The sequence below is a fragment of the Triturus cristatus genome, chromosome 1_2 (assembly GCF_964204655.1).
Source record: "Triturus cristatus chromosome 1_2, aTriCri1.1, whole genome shotgun sequence".
Classification (NCBI taxonomy): Eukaryota; Metazoa; Chordata; class Amphibia; order Caudata; family Salamandridae; genus Triturus; species Triturus cristatus.
This window is the reverse complement of record NC_140580.1, coordinates 300,587,549-300,614,139: the sequence shown is the minus strand read 5'-3', so window position 1 is coordinate 300,614,139 and position 26,591 is coordinate 300,587,549. Positions and strand designations below refer to the sequence as shown.

Genomic DNA, 26,591 nt, shown 5'->3' with positions numbered 1-26,591 from the left:
CCACACTATTTAATGTGTATGTGGTCCCATTTGCAAAAATGATTAGAGATCATGGATTTGTTCCCTTTTCGTATGTGAACGATACCCAGCTCTTTCTTTTGTTTGATAACTAATCGGTCCCGACAAAATATCTCTTTGCTGAAGGTATGCGAGTAATTTCCGATTGGATGACGAAGAATTTTCTCCAGCTTAATGCCGAAAAAACAGAATTACCACTCTTTGGCATAGCACAAACACTGTCGTCCCCCGATTGAGGGCCACCACAGTTAGGCCCTGTCCCTACCCCTACAACGAAGGCAAAAAACTTGGGAGTCTATTTGGGCCACTCCCTATCTATGAGAGATCAAGTTGCAACTACCTCAGGCACCCGTTTTTATATGCTGAAGCTTCTACGGAGAGTGTTCCACCTCCTCCCTTTATCAGTACGTAAGACCCTGATTCAAGCCCTGGTAGTCAATTGTCTCACTACTGTAATGCCCTTTTGGCAGCAGCAAACAACACCGTGCTGAACAGGTTGCAAGTGGTTCAGAACACGGCAGTGCGCCTGGCCCTTAATATGCCTCCTAGAACTGAACCTCTCCCATTGTTGAGATGCCTCCACTGGCGTCCCATTCCTAAAAGAATTAAGTTTACAATCTGCTGCGTGGTCCACAAAACAATCAATGGTCCCATGTACCTTGTAGAAAAATGTGTTCATTACCTACCAAGCAGATCGCTGCGCTCTGGAGAGAAGGCTCTGCTTATTATCCCTAGGTTTAACAAACTTTGCTCCAGTGGCAAAACCTTCTCCTACCTTGCCCCTCGATACTGGAACTCGCTCCCCATTCACTTATGCAAGTGCCTGAATTTTCTTAAGTTCCGAAAACTCCTGAAAACGGAACTCTTTAGCAACTGATCGTCTGTTCTAGCCTCCATACCTCCGTTTTCAGCGCAGAGATGCCCCTCCGGGGTTGAGTGCAGTGCTCTATACAGTCTTCATTCATTCAAGGAGAATTATTATCGACATGCTGTATCAGATAAAGAAGTACAGTTTGAGACAAACTACTCCCCTTATTATTGCACTTCTCACATTTGTTCTCAGTGGAAGATGAAATAGCTCTTTTGAGGTATTTCCCTGTATTTTGATGAACCATTCAACAACTGAATCCAAAGATACTGGTGGTGTGGTAACTATGCACCCATAAATACTGGCTCCGTGCTGGTAATACCCCGACAGTACTTTGCAGTTATTAGTTAATCCCCATTGAATGGGTACTCTGCAGATCAAGTTTTACCAGGTGGAATTCTATGCCCTGTTTCCTTTGTTGTGGAATTAAAGTTCACATTTACCACATATTCTCTGCATCTCTTAAAAGGGAGCGTCCCTATCTTGGCGGAACAGGGGTGGGGTAAGGGCAGAGCCACTAAAATTATGCGAGTTCTGCAGGGTCAGCGTTTTTTTGCATAATAATGGGTTTGCTGCATTTGCCCCATAATCTGCAGATTTTAACCCCACCGCAAAAAAAAAATTCTAGATCAAACAGTTGAAGCAGCATAATTTCGGTTCCACCCTTTCACGTCTTGACTATGCCATAAATATATGTGCATGAGGTATTAGATATCTGTGTGCATTAATAACACTAACATAAAGTGGTGCACTTCACCGAATTACTGAAGTTGCATTCGCTGTATAATACACACATTTACATGAGTGTGCATACTAATACTTTCCTTATAGGGATACCAAATTGCAGTTATCATATACATCACCATACGTGTAGTTTGAGTAATTTTGTTAACATATATATATATATATATATATATATATATATATATATATATATATATATATATATATATATATATATATATATACATTTATATATATACATTTATTTTGTAACTGTATATGTGTCCATAACCATACATTTAAAATGTGTATTGAAATGTTCTGCTACGTAACTTGACTAAAGGCCTTAGGCATTTGGACACCAACATTTAACCTTCAATGTGAAAGTTTGCTCGGGTTGCAATGTTTCCTTCTTCTTTGAAAGTTGCATTCATATGATCTCGTAGTTAGTGAAAGGCACACTGTGTATGAGAGATAGCGAGGCTCGGGAGGAGAACTTTTGGCAAGGACGAGAGGAACGAACAAAGGGAGGACCCTGATTCATGTTAATATCTGGAGATGGGAGGACTCCAAGGATGCCCTGATGTTCAGACCAAGAGATGGGAGTATCAAATGAGGCAGTCAAGTTCTACTGTGAGAAGGTGGAAAAGAACTGAAAGACTGATGTGGGATTCTCGAATGTTCTGTGAAGTTTTAATTACTGGTCACACTTTAGCTTTAGGCAGATTCCCTTGAGACTCAGAGGGGTGCAGACCTATTTGCTATATTTCTGATGTGTGGCTTTATTCTTTAAAATACTCCAGATTTTGGAGAACTTCAACAGAGGTCTCTGCAAAGCGGACATGTTCCTGTTTACAGGATCTAATTAGGGTTTTCCCCAACTACCGCTAATGCTACTTAGTTTAGGCTTGGTTAGGTAATTTAGATTTACTCATGTATAGGCAAGAGGACTGGAAATCATATACCGATCACCAGATTTTGGTTACTTATTTTCTGCATTGCCATTACAGAATTCCTTGTGTGCTTCATGTTATTAAGACTAAATGTTATTAAACAATTTGGACTACCAGTAGTTATTCTGTATTTTTACAATAGATTATTGAGACTTTTATACATCCGTTTGGCTTTGAATTTGTAATTAACCTGCATTTAATCCCATTTACTGTCTTTTGGGTCCTCATTATGGTCCAAATGGGCTATACTATAAATTTAACTTTTGGATGATGCCAACTTCTCTTTATTTCCCACACATCTACAAAGTTCTATTACAGATAGTCAGTTCAGTGCTCTTGCACAGTTCATAAGTTACTAAAAATACAGCGACAGGAGTCGCGGCGCAGTGGAAGGCTCTTTGCAAATGTTGAATGGTCACCTTTCTGTTGCTTACTGCTATATTTAAGTGTTGAACTGATACCAGTGAGGAGCTCCCTATCACCAGGCAATGTTAACAAGTATAAAAAAGATAAAATAAAGAAAAATACTAGCACAAAATTGCCGCAATCCGCTTCATGATTTGTCTTTTCTTGCTGCATAGTTTAGTCAATCCTGCCACATAATTTGGCCCTCCACTGCTGCATAATTCCAGTGGCCCTGGGTGATGGCATAAAAGGGGGTCTGATGGGGGCCTAGAAAGGGGGAGCAGTACCATGGCAATTCTACAGGACAGATTTTCTGATAGGTAAAATCCGGTCCGTTTTTTTTTTTTCTTGCAGCCTGTAAATCTGAGTGCAGGAAGAGGTCCCATCATGACTGAAAGGAGCAGACTTGTAATGGTGCCCATAATGAGAAACAGAGTTTGGTTCGTACCTTTTTACTGCTTCCACCTGGTCAGGCGTGAAGGCTTTGCTTCCTTCCCCGACTGCTTCTCCGTTGGCCGAAGGGGTTTCGCTTCCAGGGTTTCTATGCCGAGTGTGCGTAGAGTCTCTGTTGTGCGAATGTTTATCCGAAGACTGACCACTTTGTGTGAGGGATTCAATTAGTGCTGGGAAAAGGTAAAAAAAATAATCATAATCAAATGCTGATCAAAAATATCAAAGTGTACAGATGCTAAAGCAATTATTTTTTACTCATTCATTATGTGCAGGTTAAATAAATAAATTACCGTTGTCCCACAAGCATTAGGAACATCTTCTTTAAAAATAGGTTAGGAACAACTTTATTTACATTTTAGCTCACAATAGATTAACCATTAGCATTGTATTCCTACTTAGCCTGCTAATTAATCAAACAACGAGCTTCGCAGCTCCTCGGAGAGGTGCTAGACTGACATCATCACACATCGAAGCCTCGTGCATATTTAGAGTCAGCATTCTGGTGTAGCAGTGAACCTTACTGACAACACAAGCAAATCCTTTTCAGGTGGACTGAGTTATCATGCTTTCTAACAAAGGCAGACTGGTATACCGGTCTCAGAAACCCGATGGCATACAACACCTGACGAACAGGCAATCGGGAATTGTGCCCATAGCAGGACATGTGCACTTTACAAAAGGCATGCCCTCATTGCACATAAATGTTTGGAGCATTTCTTGTGTTAATTCAATTAGTGCACAGGGGCACAGATATTCTTGCCTAATAAGCGCCAAATAATGGACTACTGTGATCAGTCAGTTCTGTGTGGAAGCAGAGAATATATATCTTGTTCAACTTCCTCATACATTGATGGCTATCAACAGTCAAACAATATTGACTTAGCCAGGAATACCTCAACATTACACACAACACTAGTTTATCATTAGCAGAACCATTCCACCGGCATCAACAAAGTAAAAACATCAATATACATCATGCAGTTTAACTCAAGATAGAAGCTGCCACAAAAATAAGAAACAGAAATACAAGAAATTAATTATTTGCAGGTTTAAAGAAAGTCAATACAGGAAGGCCCCATTAGATTGAGGTCCCATGAATGAGAAGTAATGTTTTTTCTGTCAAAGAGAGTCCAAATCACAGAGACTCAGCCCACCGCCAAGTGCATCTCGACATCAGGAGCACATGGTTGTCTAAAGGAGCCATTAGGCAAGGTACAAAAAACACTCCATGTCAAAGTGCAGCACAGAGATCTCAAAACTCCTCTTTCAAGAAGGTCTAGTAGTGGGGGTACATTTGAGATTCGAGTCCACCTTTATCATCTTGGTTCCTTTAGATGGGAAGAATGTTCCGCTCCTGTTTTTTAATTTTTTTATTTAGACGTTTTGATCGATCATCCAGATGTCAGTAATTCTAATAAGTTGTGATTCTATAACAACAATGGCTCTCTTTTACTAAATAGAAACTTACAACATGCACCCCCCCCCCTTCTAACGCTGCAGTATTAATCTAATGCCTTGTTTACCAGTCCAAGTACAAGAAATTTGGTGGAACAGCTTTCTAAGTGCAGCTGCCGAACTGTGAAATCAGCACCTTTCTTCTTATGTGCTGAGTCACCTTAAATCAGATTCAGAAAAAAGTAAAAACCTAGCTGTATGTATTCAAACCGCTAACGGTGGACCACTTGGGTCGCCTTCCCATCACTATTCAAGGGATGGCTTTGGAGGGCACCTAATGTTGCTCTTCCTGCTGCATAATTCATTGTACAACAACTGATAAAATACCAGAGAAGTACTCTATTTAATAGTGATATATAGTTGCTTCATTTCTTAGTGGAATTGGGCAGCCCAAATAGCATGGGTCTTTAAAACATGACCTATGATGGATGTGGGTTCATTGGCCTTCAAGTTCTCATTTGAACGGACACTTGTGTAAGTTTACTATAGTGACTGTTCATACACTAGAAGCTGAGGTCTATGGTTTCCATAAAAAACCAACGGCAGTCAACTTAAACAAATAAAAAGGATCTTTAGATTTCAACTGCAATAGCATTCTATAGCTGAGAAAAGAGATACTGAGTTCTCTAATATGGCATCAATCAGGTGCGGTACTTCTACACCATATTTGCAAATTACTGTATTATTTATAACGGTATAACTGTAGGAAGGTGGAATCTGACTAATGGTTGCCCCCAACTTTTTGCCTGGTATTTGAGTGGTTTTTGACTAGTCTGGCTGGGATCCTGCTATCCAGGACCCCAGCCTATCTGCTTTCTCCTTAAAACTAATGTGAGCACCCTAGGTACAAACCAATTCGATACTGAGGATACCCTGGCAGTCCCTTGTAGATGGTACCCTAGGTACCCAGGGCATGGGTCCCTCAGTAGGCCTACCCGGGCTGCAGCACTTATTGTGCCACCCTGGGACAGCCATACAAACTGACACCACCAGACCACTACTGTAGCCTGGGTAAGGTGGTGCTAGCACCACTTACAGGGATATAGGTACCCTATATCCCACCCCATTACAACACATATACTCTCATAGGTCACCCCTATAGCAGGCCTTGGTAATCCTACAAGGCAGGGTGCTGAGGTACGTGTGAGGGGGGACCCCTACATGAGTAGGGCCTCTCTGCAACCTTCGTAAAACCATTGCTGGGTTGTTTGTAGTGTAGCCATACCATATACTCTTAACCGCATTATAAGTCTATCGCGATAACGCGATAACTTGAGAATGGCTACACAGAACCATATCGTGTTTGGTGTCAAACATGTAGGAATCATACCCCCAGTCCAGCCATGGGCATGAGGGTACGATTCCCCCCTGCTAGAGGGGCGATATGGGAAAAGCAGCAGAATTTAGACACCAATTTAAAAGTGCACAAGTAGTACAAAATGGCTACTACCCGCCACCCACACGACTCTGGCTGGCTGTTGCTGGGGAAAATCCCAGCCTCGCCAGCTGGACAATAGGGCTCCTGTGGCAGGGAGGTGCTAGCATCTCCCCAGACAGGATATGTGGATTGGAACTGGGTGGGTGCACCAAATGTCCTTTCAGAGTTGCACGTAGGCAGCTACAAGCCTGCATTCTGCATACACCGCTTGGAACCAGTTCAGGGGCATCCTGCCCCTCGCCCAGGCGGGAAACACACAAAGGGGAGAGGGTGTAGCCACTCTTTCCCGCCTCACCACTCATTGGTGGACACTACTCTGGACACTCCCCTAATCTTGGGGATAAAGGTGAATAGCGTGGCCCCCAGAGCCTCAGATTAATCTTGAACTTTACAGTCTTGACCTTCGACTTGCTGCTGCCCAGCTGACGGAAGAAATCTCCCTTGGGGTAAAGGAGTTACCCCCCTGCATGGCAGGCACCTGAAACACTGCAAGTGACCCGGTTGGAACTTCGCTGTTCTCACGAACTTCGTCGACTTCCAGCACCCTTGAGGTGGGTTTCCTAAGCATCCCAGAGGCCAGTGAGTGTGCACAGCAAACCTGTGCACCATGGACCGCGTGGGTGCCGAGATTCCCAATACCCCAGGACACCGGCCACTTCTTGCGTAGCACACGACCCTGACCAGTGGGGAAGTTGTGCTTTGGCCCATTATTGAGCCAACCACCAAGCAGCATTTGTGCCAAAGATCAGCGCCCTCGCCCCCTCCGGTGGCCCGTGGGCTCCCTTTTACGCACTCCATTTTGCTGCCTTCCACGGTCCCTTGTCTCTCGACTTGTGGGCCCGAGCGGAGGACAATCTTGACATCTAAGAGTTCCCCTGGTTGATCCAGGCCTGCTCTACAGTCTCTCCAAAGGAGACCTCTCACAGACCTCGTGGGTCTGCACCAGTAGCTGATTTGTTCATCTTGCGTGGGTTGCGGTTGCCAAGGCTTAGTGGATCCAATCCGGACACTAACACCGCAGCGACCCTCGTCCGACGTGGGACAGTCGCCCTCCAGAAGCTGGCCTTCCTTGAAGCCTCCCGGAGCCCGTGGCTGCAGATCCAAGCTACACCTCTTTCCACTTGAAGCACCCGACATTGAAGGGCTCTTTGCTTTGAGCTCCCTGGTCACTGTGCCGTGACCCAGACTCTGTCCCCTCTGCTTTCAGGTTCTTCTCTTCAACTTCTACAACTTCAATCTTCACGGCATCATCAACGCTTTTGGCTAGCAGCACTTTTGAACATTTTCCCATTGAAAATCAGCCCGCGACCCGACATCGAAAACGACCTATGCACCCGGCTTCCCTGGGGCAGGTAACAGGGGTACCTCGGTACTCTCGTGGTAGTGGGCTCCTCAAAAGCTTAAGTCTAAAGTTTTAACTTTGAACTCCTGCTAGAAGTGTCTTTAATCTGTGTAAATCAAACCGCGACATTCTCCATAGACTTTAATAGAGATCCTGATAGCAGCTATTTCCACAGCACGCGCCTCCCGTGGGTCCGCTTCCTCATAACCTGGGGTGGATTCTTAAGGGGCCAGCGATCCTAAATGCCCTAGGCACTGTCTGTAGAATTGTCATGGTTCTTATACCACTTTTTTGATATATGGTTTGGTCCCCCCCTGGGGCCCTGTGATTCCTGTGCTATTTATTGTGTTTATAAATGCTTGTTTGAATTGTAACTTTGCAACAGCTTCATAAAGAGACTGTGGGATTCTTTCTAGAATAAATACATATATTTGATATATATACACCTGTGTGGGCTACTCTTTCATTTGGTTATTCAAGAGGTTATTTATGATAAAACAATAAGCTTAACACTCCTTCAAGACTTAGCCTGAAGGCTGCTCTCCACAGCTACCACTAGGAAAGCTTTCTTTAAAGGTTGTCTTAAACCTATCATCAATAAGAGTCGAATTGGACTGGTGCAAGGTGTCCCTGTAACTGGGAGACAGCATATGCCAGGCCAACTTCTCACAATAACCATCAATCACATTATGGATTTCTAGAATGTTCATGCTGGACTAAAATAGTATCCAACTTTACATTTTGTAAGCTCTATCAGAAAGAAGACAAAGCCCCCTCCCCCATACGATCAACTCTGGAATGCACTGTGACAGAGCATCCCTTTATGTGCCACTGAAGTGAGGTGTGTATGTGTCGGGAGGTGTCAAGCAAAGTCTTCACTCCCTAATCTTCCACCCCTCCTGCAGGAATGTTACTGCTTGCACTGTTGCTTGGACTGCCCTTTCCTTCCCAGCTCTTCTGGGTTATCTGCCTTGCAGATGGTCTAGAAAACGGACTTTCTTCTTACTGCAAAATAAGTTACAATTATGGAAATGTACTGTGTGTACATGCACTGTATGTTTCTCTTTGTTTAAACTGATGTGTAAACGACACATATATCTTTACAAGGCATATAGCAAAGCCAGCTGAATGCGCTTGCGTGTGTTATATGCTGATTGATATTAAACAGCCTGTCTCTCTTTTAGTGTCAGACTATAGTGTGTGCAGCACTTATAACCTTAGCTCCTGGCTATTAACTATCGATTCATTCATTGTATGGTCTCAGGAATTTTAGATTCTTGATCGTACCTTTTCAGGCCATATCTTTTCTCTTCGGAGAACAAAGGATCCCCATTTTCTTTGAGAAGAAGTTGGTACATCCATCTTCCATGAGGAGGTAGAGGCGTTACTAGTGACCTCGTGGGGGAGGGGAGGATGGAAAGGGAGACAGCACCAGTCCATATCAGAGGAGGGATTTCTGAGTTTGAGGTGAAGGCTCTCGGTGCCTAGCCTCACAGAGAAAAGCAGGCTACAGTACATTCCTACAAATACTGCACAGAAACTCCCAGTGTACAAAAACATTATGCTACTTGACTCTCGACACAAGTACAGTATTGGTACAGCTAAAAAATACATCAGAAGAGAATTACAGCTGGTGACAGAAGGAATCACATGATACACAAACAACATGTAAGGTGCAGGAATGGAAGCATAATAAATAATTCAGAAGAAAATAACAGCTGGTGACAGAAGGTATCACATGAAACACAAACAACATATAAGGTGCAAGAATTTAAGTACAATAAATAATGCTTCAGAATTGTATTGGATTAACTAAAGTCTCTGTTCCTCGAGATAGGAGAGACACAAGAAAAGTGTTAGAACAAATGCATGTCACAAGGAGCAAAGGACAGGACTGAGGTAACTGGTCTTCGGTCAATCAAATGTTTCTTCAATGCAGTTCAATCGTCCTCTTTGTGGCTCAAATAAGGCCAGGATAAAACAGGAAGGCAAACCAGGAATGCACAAGTACGAATGGAAGCAGTTCTTAAACTCTGAAAGGGAAACGTGTGAGGACTCATATCAGCACTGGCATAATTAGATGGGGGTTAGAAACTGAAGTGGTGAGAAGCAAGGAGGAATTGAAGTCATTGGCACTTCATAAGTAATGATGTAAAGGGGCACTGGCAATTTGGCAACTGGGTGATCTCAAGAGGGTCCTACAGGAAAAAAAATCACAATAGATGCCAGAGGCTAAACGGTAAATGGTTCTGCAAAATGGTTTGCCACTGAAATCTGTGGTTATTGGCAACTCTCAAGATTGAACTTTGATAAGGACAAGCGAAGTGCACATCCTTTAGAAATCTGAAAACTGAGTGCCATTTCACTGGGCAATAGCAACACCTGTTACAGCACTCAGCCGCAGCAGAATGAAGCACTAAATAAACAGTTTAGTGTTGGTGTGTTTTATCTGCTGTTTTAGATATATATTTGCTTTAAATGGTGTTGTATTGTCTATTCTACAGTCCATTTACGAAAAGCATGATTCATAAAACTGGTCAGGTGTTGGGTGGCCATCAAAAAAAAACTTGCCATAAATTCACAAAAAAATTCAGGATAGTAGAATGGAACAAAGAGAGTCAAAAGGGCTACAGGAGAGCGCTTGTGCTGAAACTGATTGACATATGGCTGCGGCCTAGGTGCAAGATTATTTCTTCAAGTGTGTGGCTTTAAAAGATGGGCAATAGCTCTACAAAAGGATGCTAGCTCACGGTGAGGTCATTGATATGGCTGGGAGCCAATGCAATACTGATATAATTTTCAGACTTTTGAGCTAATGTGTGGCACACTAAAAAAATATGAATGTCCAGACTCTTGCAGGAAAGCACCACTTCTGCTATTAAGGTACAGCCCGCACAAACATGAAGGCTGCATAGTATTGAAGAAAGGGAGACTAAAATCAACATGTTAAAGAGCATTAAAGGAAGTGAGAATGATTTGAGGGTTTAGGAGGACTACAAACACAAAATGCACACAATACATGTGCTAATTTTTTCTTTGGATGGAAACTCATCTTCAATGAAAAGTATTTCTGAGTCAGCCCAACAGCCACTGTGCAGCTTTCCACAATTTCTTCAACTGTTACACCGGGGTCATCCAGGTAAGTTCAAGTGTGCAGGGAAGTGTGATACATGCATCAGAAATGCTTAGTGAACACCTACAAGATCCCCACAGTGTGAGCGATACATCACTTTCTATTAAGGGCTGACGCTTTGCCGGACATTTTCGAAAACTGCAAGTCGTTTTCAATCTCACGCTTTGAAGATTTAACTGCTGCAATCAAAACAACAGCTCTGGCAAGTCACTGAGGAATGCAAGCCTGCACTGCACTCCTCTTAGAAAACGCCAGCCAACCCTCTGACTCCAGGCAGGGAAAACTATCTCTGCCCTAATCATACACTAGCACTGTAAAGAACGTCGAACTTGTTTACCGTAGCTATTTCCCTGTAGCGGCAGCGCGAGCTCGGGTAAGTTATGTCACTTCATGTGACCTCATCGACACCACCTCAGACTCCTCACCCTGCAGCCGAGCACCAGGAAGCTCCCCTTCGGCATTCCTCTGTCAGACAAGTGATAAGTGAGAAAGCGCGGTAGGCATTAAGGCCCTGGAAAGAGCCCAAGTGCAAGTGTCGCGTGACCAACTTACCGGAGCTGCTAACTGCAGACGCATTAAACTACTCTCAGTCAAGTCCGACTTTGCTTTTTCAACCCCATAAGCCCTGGAATGTGCCTGGTCCAGGCTCCAAAATCTTTTGCCGCAACAGTGTAGCTCCTCATTGAGACAACACCTAAAATTCGCTACTGTGCTAAAAATCTTCCCCATCTTTGAATTCAATGTCCCTCCAATACCTCACAGTTAATATTCTCATCGCAAATCTGCAAAGCTTAGATTTCACACTCTGGCAGGCCCAACTCACTCACAGCTGGATACAAGCTTGACCCCAGTCAACAGAAAGCTACAAAAAAAACTTGTTGAAGTTAATTACTGACAAGGACTTATTTAACCCTTAAAAACAAATATGTCATCAAAAGAGCACATTTTTGGTTCACACATTCCTTAAATTATGACAGGGAAGAAATATGGCCATTTGTAGAGTGCGCAGAGGAGAGACCTAAACATAACAAAGCGGCAAAACACCAGCAAAGCTAGCTACAACACAAAAGTCCAGAATGGTCACAGGCATGGATAAAGACACTCCAACAAAAAGCTAAGTAACTCAAAAATCATTCCTGATCTCGCCAACTTCAGCCCTATCTGCAAGAGCTCTGCAATAATATAACAACATATGTATTAATGAAACTGTTAGACCTGCCAGCCCTTTGGCTGTCCCCTTTTTTCTTCCTTTACCCTCTAATTTTTCTGTCCACTAGTTTTTTTTTGGTGTTGACCTAGAGGCTCTGGGTGCCCCATCATCACTAATTGATGGTGTGGCGCACGGTGCTTCCCTAAAATGGAGGGAGGGAGAGAGCTCCTCCACAAAATGGTGGCCTAAACTGTCACCTTAGAACCTGGGCCATAGGCTGGCATGAGGAGTTCCAGAACCTTCTGGGCCACTCTAGCCAGTCAGGGCCCAGGCTATATATAGAGGTGAGGTGCGACGGCCATTTTGTGTGAACTGAGGTAGTCAGGAGTAAGGCACCTGAGTGGGGAGGTAGGGGCGCAAGAGGGGGCAACTGACTGTTCTTAGGGCCTGCTTTTTCTCCCCCCTCGGTTGACACTATCCCCTACCTCGTGACCTAGCCCTGCCTTCAGCCTCTGACCCTGGGATCACGTCAACTTTTTGTGCTCCCCGCCTAGTCAGGACCCCTGAAGAGAACTGGGGAAGAGAGTGACCATTTCTGACCTTATCCACCATTTTCCTGACTGTGCCTGGGTCCCCCCTATCTTGTTCCGCCACTGGCGTGTGGCCGGCCGCATTCCAACCAACCTGTCCTGAGCCTGGGCGTCGCTGTGAGGAAACAGGGGGCGGTAGGCGCCGAACACTTCGCCACCCCCAAACTGCAGGCCACCCCTTAATTTGTGCCACCTGCGTCAGGGCTGTCCCAGAGAATAGCTCACCGCTGCAGCCCAGGGCCGGAAAGATCGCCCCCATAGTTATCAGGGCCCGTGGAGAAGCCCAGGGCCCCATCGCTGCAGCCGGAAGGCAGGAAAGCCCACTGGAATCCTGCAAAGGCCTCACCAGGCCTGGAGCCATCCTGTGAGAGCTTCGTAAGGCCGTGAAGCGGATTCCCCCCAATCACGTGACGGGGGCGGACTGCGAGACGCCGCCCCTGCCGCCGTGTGATTTGCCGACTGGGCCGTGCCCCCGCAGGTCGCGCTGCATCGGCGGCTGCGGGCGCGGGCCTTGGAAGTCTGAGGGAAACTCCGGAGCCGTCTGGAGTCCTGCGGAACCCCCACCACCTCGCCGGACCGCGCCGAGTGGAGCGCTAACTGAGAGGAGGCCCGTGAGGGGCGAAAACCAGCGCAAGGGCCGAGAGAAGGCTGAGGAGAAAGGTAACCCCTGGGGGAGGTGGGCGGAAGGCCGTAGAGAGGCCCAGAGTTCGCCCCTCCCCTGGGGAGGCCCAGTGAGCCACAACATTTCCCCCTGACCTGGGACCCACCTCACCAGCATCTCCTGCCTCTGTAGGGCTCCAGGACAAGGGAGTTTGGGGCCCGAGGACCTCGCCTCAGACGGAGAGTCCCGTTAAGGCCTTAGGTACTTGCCGGGGATAGCACTAATGAGGTACTGAGTACACTGCTAAGCGGAAGGGCCACTTTTGAGGCGCAAATGTTCTGCCGGGTGCGGTGATATGTCACAGGCCATGTCTTCAGGCGCTATGAAATTACCAAGTGCAGCGCTATGTTAATGATTCTATTTAAGGCACTATGAAATTGCTATGTGCAGCGCTATGTTAATGATTCTATTTAAGGCACTATGAAATTACTATGTGCAGCGCTATGTTAATGACTCTATTTAAGGCGCTATGAAATTGCTATGTGCAGCGCTATGTTTAATGACTCTATTTAAAGCGTTATTGAATTTGCTGTGCTGTGTTTGACCACCAGGTGGCGCGCTTGATTTCACATCAGGGCTAAGGTACTTAAGTACTGCCAATTTAACCACAATGAAATGTTTTGACCCTAATGTGGTGTAGATAAAAACTGATTGGTTTCATTTGAAAGAAAAGAGAAACCTGATAAAAGGAAAGATAAAGCTTTTCTAACTTTTATAATACCTTGGTGTAGTGTCGTTTTTAGTGGTGATACGCTGGAGTGCTGAGGTGAGTGTGATGCAAGCACGACATGTTACTCCGGAACAAGGCCTTTCCACCTGAGCCAAGCTACCCTAGGACTTTAGGTCCAACAGAAACATATTGCCTAGAACACCCCCCCAAAAAACCCACCTATTACACACTAATCTCAGACGGTCACTCATCACTAAATAAGAGCTCATAAAAACATTGCAAAGCGAAAACCAACTGTCCCTTCACCAAATACCCAGAAGACACTTCCTATGTGGATGACCCAACACTTGTCTCAATTATCCACAATTAACTTAAATAAAACATCCCAGCCACCCTAACAAAAGGTAGGTCATCACAATACCCTACATACAGATTAACAAGACTTCCTGAACTTTGACCACTACTGCCAGGTTTCCAAAACTATGACCATAGCCAAAATCTTCGAACTGGTTGAGAACAATAACTTTGCATTCAGACTAAGAACAAAAAGCAATCCGCCGAGGCTGCCAACCGGAAATGACAAATAACATATTGCTAAAAAAGAAAAGTATGCCATTCTGATCCTCTTGTGCAAGGCCTTTTCTTTGGCTGTCAGAGAAAAATCAACAGTAGTTTAACACCGATTTATTAGGAGACAACAGTTGAACTTAACAATTAGGTAACCAGATTACTCCCTTTGGGAACTTTACTGTAGTTAGGCAAAGAAGGTGTTCAGACAGGTTATAAAACCATGATGTTGAATAATTTAGAAATCAAAACCCAATATACAACACTCGTTTTTATTTTATTTTAATTTTATTTTGACGAGTTTTATATAGCGCTGGCTAGACCCGGAGGTATCAGAGCGACTCGTTAACTTTTAAAGTTCAATCAGGGCTTTATCTTTTGGGGAGAGAAGGACCTTTCTTAACAGGTGGGGAGAAAACTTCAAAAAAATAGGTTTTGTACAGAAATTCAGTATGTGGTGGTATCTTCTGGGGCACAGGAAATTCTATAAAATGTTAATATACCTGCTGTAGGTTAACCAATATATTTTCTATAAAGTTAGCCCTATGGCCAATATAGTTCTATGAGGCTTTGCTCGGCTTGGCTTTGGGAACTTCAGATTTCATCAGGTGTCTGGTACTTTATGAAAATATCATGCAAGTGATTCAAGATCCCCACCCCTGCCGAATTAAGACTAGGGGTACCAATCACTGCTGTCCTGTTATGGCAGTGGCCTTCAAACATTTTTTATGCCAAGCATCCTTCACTGAAATATGAAATTGTCTTTCTCACTCCTCGCGTTGTGTAACTTGCTAAAAGGTTCGAGTAGGGTCAGATTAACGCGTTAATGTAAGTGGCATTCTTTGGAGCTAAACGACAGGAGGACAAATATGATATTCAATGACACATGCCTTCATGATACCCTGAACATATTAAATGTAAAGTGGAGCTAACAATGTGTCCTGCACAGGCACCTGTACAAGCTTCACTCGTGCAGTGAACAGTTACTACATTTACTATTAACACACAAAGCACGATATACATAATGGGTGGCAGAAGTATGAGCTTTCCCTCAGACACACAATATGTAAAGCAGAAAGTCCAACGCGTGCTCCCCTCGCACAAACCAGGTACATCATGGGTAGCAGCAATGCACGCAAAAAACAAAAAAGGGAACACCATGTGCTCTCAAGGGCTCACTTAAATGTTCCAAGGGAACCAAGATCCCTCAGAGAATTTCAGCCTTCTACCGGCGTTTAAGGCCCATCACGCAGGCCTAATGATCATCTCTGCTGATTCTCAGACATCCTCAAAACCCCTATTTTACCCATCTGATGCTGTACTTTGTGAGCCTTGGAAACAAGATACAAAATCCCTAAAGCCAAGCATGGGGCTAATTAGCATATGCAAGGTGCTGGCCCTAACTAGGAAGACATATCAAAAGGAAGCAGTGTCACAACCACATCATAACTAGAAATAAGGGAAGTTAGTCCCTACACCTGTAAAGTCCCAACAAAGGTTGGGAAATATGCACTTCATAATGAATTTCTGAGACTTCAATTGATGCATAGTTTTAATTCACCCACCCACCTCCAATCCCTTCAACCGTTTTTCTGGCCCAAAATGGGAAGGACATCGGGCTGCAAACACAAATGGACATCAGGCTGTTTCACAGCTGTCATTGACTAACAGATGAGAAATAAAATCATGGCATCTTCCCTCGTCCACGCCGGTGGAAGTCCTGTCCTGGGACTTCTAGCTGTGGGGAAATGATTGTATGCTGGACAATCACAAGCAGGTGAAAAATGCACAGTGGGGTCTGTGACAAGAGTGACAAAGACAGGTGCAGTCAACCAGATTGACCGACAACGCGTAAGTAGGTGGACCAGGCTACCCACTGACCCCTGCCGGGCGGTGACAGCAGTAGACCCTGCCTATGAGCGCTGGAAGGTAAGAGAGCGGCAAAATTTGCATGGGGGAATCACCAAAGCAAATGCAGTCCCACGGCCTTCCACAACCTAAATGGATGAAAGATATGCATTGTGGGTCATCAATACAAGTATCCACCATGGAGAAAAGTATTTTGCTGCTTAGGCGACATCTCCTAAAAACCTGTCAATGTGTGGTAGGACAAGAGGCCCTTTATGTGGGAAGACACCACACTGCCCCTCCACACTAAGTCTAGCAATTAATGACCAGAGCTCAAAAGACATGGTCAGGAAAGTGGATAAAAAGGCTGGCCACTTTTTTCTACCCATACAGGGAGAGAAAAGAGGGAGAGTGCCATACAGCTAAGAAAATCCCAGTCTGGCCGGTGGCCTCCACATGCCCCAACATCTGCAACAGCAGATTTCCCAAACCAGGGTAGACTGAAAATATAATGAGAACTAGACTCCTACTATATAGAAAAATGCATTAAATGGCTGGAAATTATTCTTAACCGGGCTCGGCAAATCGTTTCTTGAGATATATATATATCTCTTGCAGAATTGCCTGACATGTAGAGAAAGTGTAATGTTTGAAGAATGCAGTTAATTAATGAACTACATTCTCTTGTGGTCACATTAGATGGCCGAGAAAAGTGGATTCCGCACTTACCACACTCACTGGTGTAGCATCTGCATGGTGGCGAACTAGACATTACAATTACGAAAGATGGTGCAAATGAGCCTTGCGGTGCAACAACAACATGGAAAAGTGACATTTTAGAATGACCAGGTATTCCAGTCAGTGGCAGGAAGCCATCTTTGAGTTAAAAGATGAAGGGAACTACAGAGATTCTGATTCTCAACTGTGAAATGCTGTCTAAAATTGTACAACTGAGATATATATATATATAGCCAAATTCAATGTCCCGGCTTATGCCGCAGAACGAATACACTACCCCAGCAGTCTAGGAGACCCTTTCTTAAAAAACTACCTCAACACCTGCATAAGTATCAAACTTACGTATTGTTTTCATCTGGTTCTCCTAACTTCCGTTGTTCTTGCAGCCCACACTATTATTTCAGCAAGACCAGACACAGCGGCCGACTCTTGTATAGGGCCTGTTAAAAATCTGAAGCCCCTCTGTCTTTTGGCGGAAAAGGCAAATTTCATTCCCACTAGATTTGGGATATTTCTAAAAGGGCAACTTGGTGACTTTTTTCCCACTGCCACGGTGTTCGATTCTCTGTTGATTAAAAAGATAACTGACTATATTGTCACGAAAACACACAGCCAAAGTCACTGAGTCACCCACGGGATGATATGTCCTATTAGGTATGACTGAATGTGGTAAGAAATGTGTCTTATGGAAAGAAACAGCAAGAGGAGGCCAGCAGAAGTGTTTTAGGATGCCAAGATTTTAGCAACTCTTCACCATCATATCAGCTTTCCCAAGTACGTATCAGCTTGTTTTCTAATCATCAAGGTATGATGAAATTAAAAAAAAAACTAATAATATACATTTTTCGTACAGTTTCCAACGATTTTTCTCATATTTTTCTAATTGGACGGCCTGTATTCATACCTCACCCATTGCACAAGACGTTATTAATAAAATGCTGATGAATAACACGCATTGGTAAAGCCAATAGGTCTCGCCTACGGAAGAACTACTGGCTTTATCAACGTTTTGTTTAGGCGTGCTGCACAGCAGTGCGGCTGCTGTGCAGCATGGCTGAAAGTAAAGTAGGAAAAAAACAGTATGATATGGTCAGATCTGACCGTATCATTGCGTTTTTGTTCTTTACTTTCAGCCAAGTTGCACAGCATCCATGCACAACACGGCTAAAAACACATTGACAAAGCCAACAGCTCTCGTATAGATCTCGCCTTTGTAACCTTTATAGGCCTTGCCAATTGTTTTTAAGCCATGATGGCTAAAAAGTGGCTTTAGTTTAAAGGCGTGTGCACCACACATATACAACTACAAAGATGCACTTTTTTTTTTCTTTTTGGTTACCGTTCCAAGTTGGATCAGTAACTAAAAAGAAAAGAAAACGTGTAAAAACATTGTTTTAAGGGGGGGGGGGCAATATAGGGGTTGGAGGTAAAGCAATACAGATAGTGCGGGTGGCGGTAAGGGACAATAAGGAGCGGGAAGCAAGACAGGTGTGAAGAGGCAATGGGGAGATACAGACGTGCAAGGTCTACAGGAAGGGAAGCAGGGGGAAGCACTCAGGCGATGCTGAGCAAACCCATCTGCAGATGTCAAGAAGTACATATGAGAGTCAGCTTGAAAACACATGCACTGTTATGAAGTGCTTAACACAAAATAAAAATGCAGTGTTTAAATCGGAAGCAGAGAGGCCAGGCAATCAAAGAGATGGTAAAGAGGAAATGCTCCAAGGAAAGTACAAACACAAGATTGACACGCTGGTACGACAATAGGAAGCTGGTACATGAGTGACAGGAAAGGCAACCAATGATAAGCAGTGGGTGGGCTCCAATCCCTTTATTCTTGTTTAGCTACAATATATCTCGCAACAGAAAGCACATGCGCGGTCTCATATTTGCCAAGTTTTCCAAGTCCATGCGTGATGTGCCGTTTCAGTCCAGGTTTTTTATTTGATTTCTGGGTCTCGTAGTCTTGTTCTATAATGGTAATCAAGACTACAAATCCTACAATTCAAAGAAAAAATATTGGCTGAAGCAACATGTCACGCATGAATCTGGGAATCTTTACAAGGCTGATGTCCAGAAGGCTCAACCTAAAAAGATAACTCGGGGAGAAAGATACATGCGTAGGTGGAGGTAGGCGAGACAAAACATCTGTTACTATCACACAGAGGGGTGAGATAACCTCATACTGTCACTCGCAGAAAGAAATACATTCCATAATGGTGCACAAAGAGGTGAGTTTGACTTGCCGTGCTGCCAAATCCAGGTGAGTTCAATTCGATTGTCACACAAAGTTGTGAGATAAACCAGGTACGTCACATGCAGGAGTGAGCTAAACCTATTGTTTTCAACCACGGATGTGATAAAGAATGTGTTATGAAACACGAGTGAGATTATCCTTGTATTGTTACATGCTGTGGGTGGGGGTGGGGAATAAACGTTGAGTAGTCGCAAACTGAGTGAGGTGAACATCTTGATGTTTATCTCACGCACTGGTGAACTGGTGCAGTTTCAGTTCCTCTGTTATGGCGGAGAAGCATCGACCTCTCTGCCAGCCTCAAAACTTGAATATTAAAACAATAATAAAACTGGTTTATCGTTTTATTTTTCAGGTGGTTCTAAGGGCGGGGCGAGTCTAAGGGGCGGGGCCATTGCAAGGGCAGTGACGAGAAGGAGTGGTTGCACTATTATATGCTATCAGTGCACATGTCGGTTTGGTCAGCCGTCTCAGGACTGCCAAATCGACATGCGCACTGAGCGGTTTGCTGCGTTGGGAGTGATCCCCCAGCAGGGATCCATCCAGAAGACACCAGGGATTTTGGGAGAAACGCCCCCTGGGCAAAGTCTTTTGCTCCACCCAACCCTTTCTGTCTTTCTGCCCCACCCCTCCCCCCCTGGGGTGGATAGGAGTCAATACCTCCAATATGCCCCCCTTCATAAAGCAAACTAGACACCATAGACATTTTAATAAAATATATATATATATATATATATATATATATATATATATATATATATATTCACTGAAAAAACCATAGGTTTCAGGGGTGTTATAGTTAGCTGGACTTTTCACTTGTACAAAACCATTGAAATTCCCCCGTTATAGTTAGTTCAGCTAACTATAACTCGCGCGCCCGCAATGCACTGCTGATGACGTCACATATTACATCACTCATGACATGGTCAGTGACATCACTCATGACATCACTGATGACATCTCAAATGACATCACTGATGACATCACTGATGACATCATCCAGTGAATGTGTGTGTTTCTGAAAATTAAATATGTTTTATATATGTATATCTCAAGGTCGATGGAAGAATAAATGGGTATATAAGTGTCTAAATTGATGATTTGTTTTTGAAAAATTGATTGTGTAACTGACTGATTAAGTGTTTCATAGTGAATACATGGCTTAGTGAGTAATGTTTAAATATGTAAATATCTGTATCAGTCTCTCACTTTGTGTATAAGTGGCTGCATGGGTTGGTGAGTAGCTACATGGGTGTTTATATAGGTTATTAGTTGGTTTTATGAGTATCAGTCTGAGTGTCTGCATGGTTCGGTGGGGGTATTACGTAGTGCATAGGTGCATGAATGAATGACTCACTCTTTGTATGTGTTGAAGACAGCATGTGTGCAGGACTCTATGGGTGGATGAGTGAGTGTATGGGTGTGTTAGTGAGTGAGTGACTGTCTCAATAGTGTCTTTATGAGTAACTACATATGTTTTAAACTAGTATATGTGACTATTGGTGTATATAAGCGAGTATATGTGACAGTGAGAGATTGAAAGAGTTCCTATATGAATAAATATGTGTTTCTATAAGTGATTGTTTAAAAGACTAAGTATGTGTAAGTTTCCGTAGAAGTAAGTGTGGTGGTGTGTGTATAACTGTATATGCAAGTAAATGTATGTTTGATTCTTTATTAGCATGAGTGACTATGTGTGTGAGTACCTCTATGGATGAGTGGCATTGTGTAACAGGATGTATAGGTGTATGAGTACATATGATGAGTGAGTACATGTATGAGTGACTGTATAGGACTGTTGGTGAATGAGTGGATGTGTATGTGGATCTTAGAATTACTGTATAGGTTGTTGTAACTGGTATTGGTATGTCCATTGTTTTTAAAATGTTAATTTCTATTTTTGAATGTGTGTATCAAAGGTTATATTAGGGGAAGAGGAGGTCTGCCACTCTATCACAAGGATGATGTCATCAGTGATGTCATCAGTGATGTCATTTGAGATGTCATCAGTGATGTCATGAGTGATGTCACTGACCATGTCATGAGTGATGTAATATGTGACGTCATCAGCAGTGCATTGCGGGCGCGCGAGTTATAGTTAGCTGAACTAACTATAACGGGGGAATTTCAATGGTTTTGTACAAGTGAAAAGTCCAGCTAACTATAACACCCCTGAAACCTATGGTTTTTTCAGTGAATTTCTGAGGTTTTTTAAATGCTAATTCCTAACTATAACGTGCCTGAAACCTATGTTTTTTTCTGTGAATTTTAAAGGTTTTTTAAATGCTAATTTCTAACTATGCCTACAGAGATAGGACATGTGAAGAAAGAAGAAAAAATGCACAGAAAGAAACAAAAGAAGTGCAGAAAGAAGCAACAGAAGTCCTCAAATACGAAGATAAGTGCAGGAAGAAGGATAACGTGCAGAAAGAACAAAAAGAAGAGCAGAAAGAAGCCTTGTTGCAAAATCATCCTGTACCCTCAACTTTTTCAGACGGATACTGGTGGTAACTGAGTCTGACTAACCAGTCTTAGAGCCAGTGCTATGTTAAAAGACACTTAGAATACAGTGAAAACACCTACATACACTAGGGAACATTATGCGTTGGGGTCCCCCTGTGATTAGCATGACCTCCTCTGTAAGCCCCTAGTGTATAATAGGGCATGGGGATTAAAACTACCTCTTAAAACAGGCCACAGGGCGTTTTTGCACACGTTAACTCAGGCCTCGTCCCTTCCCTTCACCACTGTGTAAACACGCCCTGTGTCCATTTTTAGTTGGGAGATTAAGTTCATTTGAATCCTGAGGGTCCCTAGGGTCCAACTAGCCCACTAGGTACCTCCAGTAAGTGCCACAGAGCTGCGTTGCAGAGAGGTGTAAAAAGTAGAACGGCCTGGACCACCTCTCTGCAATGCAGCTCAGTGGCGCTTACTGGAAGCACTTGGTGGGCTAGTTAGCCCCCAGGGGCCCTCAGTATTGAAGGGAAATTATATCCCCAATTTAAAACGTGCCATAGTGCGTGTTTGCACACGTCACCTCAGGCCCCGTCCCCTCCCTTCACCACTGTGTAAACGCGCCCTGTGGCTGTTCTAAGTTGAGAGATTAAGTCCCCCTGAATCCTAAGGGTCCCTAGGGTCAAACTAGACCACTAGGTACCTCCAGTAAGCGCCACAGAGCTGCGTTGCAGAGAGGTGTAAAAAGGGGCTTGGCCTCAGAACACCTGGCTGCAGCACAGCTCCCTGGCGCATACTGGAGATGCCTGTTGGGGGCGCGTTTGCAGAGTGCTGCACGGAGGGGGCATGGCCTCCGGCACGATGCCAGTCTTTTATTTATTTTAGTTTTTTAAGAAGGGGGGCTGTTTGGTTCCCCTTCTTATTCTAATTTATTGGCCCTGATGACCCCATCCCCCAGAAACCCCCCTCACGGTTAATAAAACACACATCCACTGCCGGATGTGTAATACTTTTTATTTTACTCTCTGGAAAGGGGACGAACATCACTTGAGAGTCACAGCGTGCTCCTGACAGAGCCCAATGCTGTGTTACACCCACCATTGCCTGCCGAGTGCCACACACCTCTGTGTTGTATTCCACTAGCTAGTGCATATGCTATGACACTCTCTAGCCCATGTGCACTGTAACACCACCCCGTGAATATGTCATGCCACACTTGTCTTCGCACGGGTTATATTGCCCCATCTAACGTGCCTTTCTCGATGCCTATGTTATAACGCACAGTGCTATGCCATACATATTACAATCTGGGATCCATATCTTTGTCACAGTGCATATGCAACGTTACACTCCCCAGCACATATTTTATATTACAACTTTAGAGACTAGTTAGGTTACACAACACTGCCCTGTGCATATTACACTCCAAGGCGCATATCGCATAGCACGCGCTAGTGCCTGTGCTATCTCGCGCTCTCCCATGAATCTGTCATTGCGCACAATGTATTGCATATTATATTTCACGCCCGGTTCATCTTATATCACACTTTTTGGTGCATAGTTTATACCATACACTATATCTAGTTTTCATTTTCAATCGTGCTCTCAGGACTATGTTCTATATAACACTGTGTTCACCTACCCTTTTCACGGGCATTACATTTTGCGATAGGGGGTGGAGGGTCAGGGGGTGTTTCTGCCAAGTGAGCCCGGAGTCACAGTCACAAACGTCCTCTTCTTCCTGAATAAAAGTGAGATTATGCTGCATACTTGTTCATATTTTAAGTAGTTCGCACAGACACAATGTTTTAAAAACAATAAAGTTCCTAATACCCGCCTTCTCTGAACAGTTAGCTTGCTGCTCCATCCCCTTCCTCCCTATCCTCTGTTGTGTGAATCCATGGACTAGCCTCCTCCCTCCTGCCATGCATGGTCTGATGTGCTGCCACTGCCCTCAATTTAGTATGATGTACCAGTCCACTCCTCCTGCCCTCCATTGCCCAATTCTATGCCCCATCATTGACCTCCTGCTTAAACTCTGTGCTTAGCTTGCTGCCCCTATTCTCCTTCCCCCTGCCCTCCGATGTCTTTGTGCATGCCCCTGCTCCATCCTTTTTGCCCACCATGTCCCATGGACCTGCCACTCCTATCTACTCTGAGTGTTCTGTTGAGCTGCCACTCCCCTCCCACCTGCCTAGCATTGTCAGATGACTGTAACCTGTCCCTGCCACCTCCACCCTGCCTGTCCACATGCCATGCCCCTATCCTCTTCCTCCTGTCCTACATGGTCCATTGTACTGCCACACCCTTCTGCCCTCCCTGGTCTGTTGTGCTGCAACTGCTCCTCCTGCCTGCCCCGTGTGGTCTGTTGTGAGGTCCCTTCCCCTGAACTTTCTTGTCTGTGCACAGGTCCTGACCCTTCCTTCTATCCTCCATCGTCCTTTGTGCATGCCCCTCCACCCTCCTTCTTGCCCATCATAGCCATTGTGCTGCCACTAACCCTCCCACTTGCCATGCATGGTCTTCTGTGCTGCCATGGCCCCTCCCACCTTCCCTGTGTGGTCAGTTAGCTGCCCCTGACCCCCTCCCACCTTCCCTCCATGGTCTGTGTGTATGCCATCACAGTCTCACTGTTGCTCTTCATGGTGTGTCTTGCTTCTAGTGCCCATCCTGCCTGACCTCCATGGCTATCTTGCTGCTCCTGCCCTGCCCCCTTGCCCCCAGCCCTACTCCCTCCCTCCTGGCTTGTCTGTTCCATTGTAATGCCCCTGATCCGTCCCTCCTGCCCTTTATGGTCTGTTATACTGCAGCTTTCTCTCCTGTCTGTCCATTATGGTCAGCTAGCTACCATTGCCTCTTGCCCCTCTGTTCTCTGTTGTCCATGTGCATGGTCCTGTCCCCTCCCTCTTGCTTTCTATGGATTGTTGTGCTGCACTCCCGTCCTGCATGCCCTGTGTGGTGTATTGTGCTGCTGCAAACCCTGATGCCTGCCCTGCAGGGTCAGTTTGGTGCACCTCTCCATGTCCCTCCTGTCCTCTGTTATCCAAGTCCATGTCCCTATCCCATTTCCTTCCATGATCCAATGTACCATACTTGCGAACATTTTGAACTTGGTAAGAGGGAGATTTTGAAAAAAAACTGGGGTATTGATTTTCCCCTTTGAGTTACATTGAAAAAGAGGATATTGTAGACAGGAGACAGATCAAATAAAGCCCATTTGAGCTTAAAAACATTGGACGTTTCCTGGCTGAATCGGGTCTGTTGGCATGTATGGTTGTACTACCATTGCCTCTTCCTTCTGCCCACAATGGTCTATTACATTGCCACAGCCTTGAAGGAGGGTAGATTTTGTATCACAGGGGGCCCCTGGCCCGTTCTGTCCACACCTGAAGTATGAGACCCTTGTCCTTGCCCTGCCAGCTGCATTTGTAGGCCGTATTAAATTGACCAGCGGGTCCTGTGTTGCTATATAATTATCCTGAGACATCCTTACCACTCAGCCAGCATAAAACCCCTGTGTAGGCCCTTCTGTTCAATATGTAGGCCTCTTTGTTAAATTGACCATAGCTCTGCAATTTTAGTGTATAGCAGTCTGAAGGCAGGTCTGCGAGGCCTTCTGATCCAAACTAGTAGCCCCCACCCTACCCGAGTGCTCCGTGCTCGGTATCAAAGTTCAACATCCCCCTGAAGCTGTCGACATACAGTAGGCTGCATCCTGGACTGGTACTTGCTTCCTGGGCAGGTTTCCCGCTTTTAAGGAAGTGGCAACCGCAGAGCGTCAAGTTAGGAGAACTGAGGAGATTTTATACATGAATATATTGAATTCCCGTACAATACCCATTATTTTCTGCTTGCTCTATGGAACTTACGATAAGCGATTGGCCTGAGAGACTGACCTTTTCACCCAGTCCATTGTCAGCATTAAGTGGGTAAATGACGAAATGTCTGGTAAAATCTGCAGACGAAGCTTTTGGGTAGCATACGTAGGTAGATGTAGCGTGCAAAAGAGCCCACAAAATGATATAAAAAGGGAGCACCCACAGATATCGACGGACTACCTCGCCGTCTGTATGTAGGTTAACAGGCAGTGCAGGTTTTACCCAAGAGCTGGGAGCTCTTGTCTTCCTTTGCTTAAAATGTCTTGCTCTGCTTTGCTTGAAGTATCTTATTCTATTTTACCTATATGAAATGTCATGTTATGTTTAACCATTGTTCTCTTTACTTTTGCATTTAAAAGATTTTGTATTGTAATTGCAGGAATGCTTGCTCTAAGAGTAAACGTGAGTGTTCCTAGGTAACATTTTCCTTGGTGTAACTTGTTTTTCATGATGCATTTATAGATGTGTTTTCTCTCTCTCTCTGTCAGTACATTAATTGAGATACAGAGAATATTATGACAGCTGTATGATTATCTGGATTCTGTATTTTGTACTTTATGTCTCTATTCTGCGGTTTCTTTGAAGTTGCATCTTCTCATTAAACTGCCATTGTATTCTGCCTCCAATTCCATGTCTCATATGTCTGTTTTCTTCATTTTTGGAGCAAGCGTTCCTAGGCACCCCGGCTCAAATTAAGGTGCCCCTTTTGTCCCTGACTCACTCTCCTGCTCAGTTCTGTGGTGGCTCCCGGGGATCTGGGGACCGCCCCTAGCTTCCTTGACCCGTAATAGATCTTCCCTCCAACAGCCTCTCTTGCAAGTCCTGTATTGTTGGTTTGTTGCCCCTGCCCCCCTTTCCACTGCCCTCCATAGTCTGTTGTGCTTCCACGGCCCTTCCTGCCTGCTCAGTGTGGTTAAATTGTTGCCTTTGCACCCTCCTACCTGCCTTCAATTTTCAGAGTCCGTGCCCCTGGCCTCTGCCTCTCAACAGTAT

General features: G+C 44.5%; 1 protein-coding gene across 1 annotated transcript in view; it reads right to left on the bottom strand.

Moving 5' to 3' along the window:
* DNAJB12 (DnaJ heat shock protein family (Hsp40) member B12) overlaps positions 1 to 26,591 on the bottom strand; it is a 243,135-nt gene that overhangs the window by 125,086 nt on the left and 91,458 nt on the right. Inside the window, exon 2 of the mRNA XM_085603836.1 lies at positions 3,416 to 3,590. Coding sequence (XP_085459962.1) covers positions 3,416 to 3,590 — 175 coding nt within the window. The remainder of the gene's footprint in view (positions 1 to 3,415; positions 3,591 to 26,591) is intronic.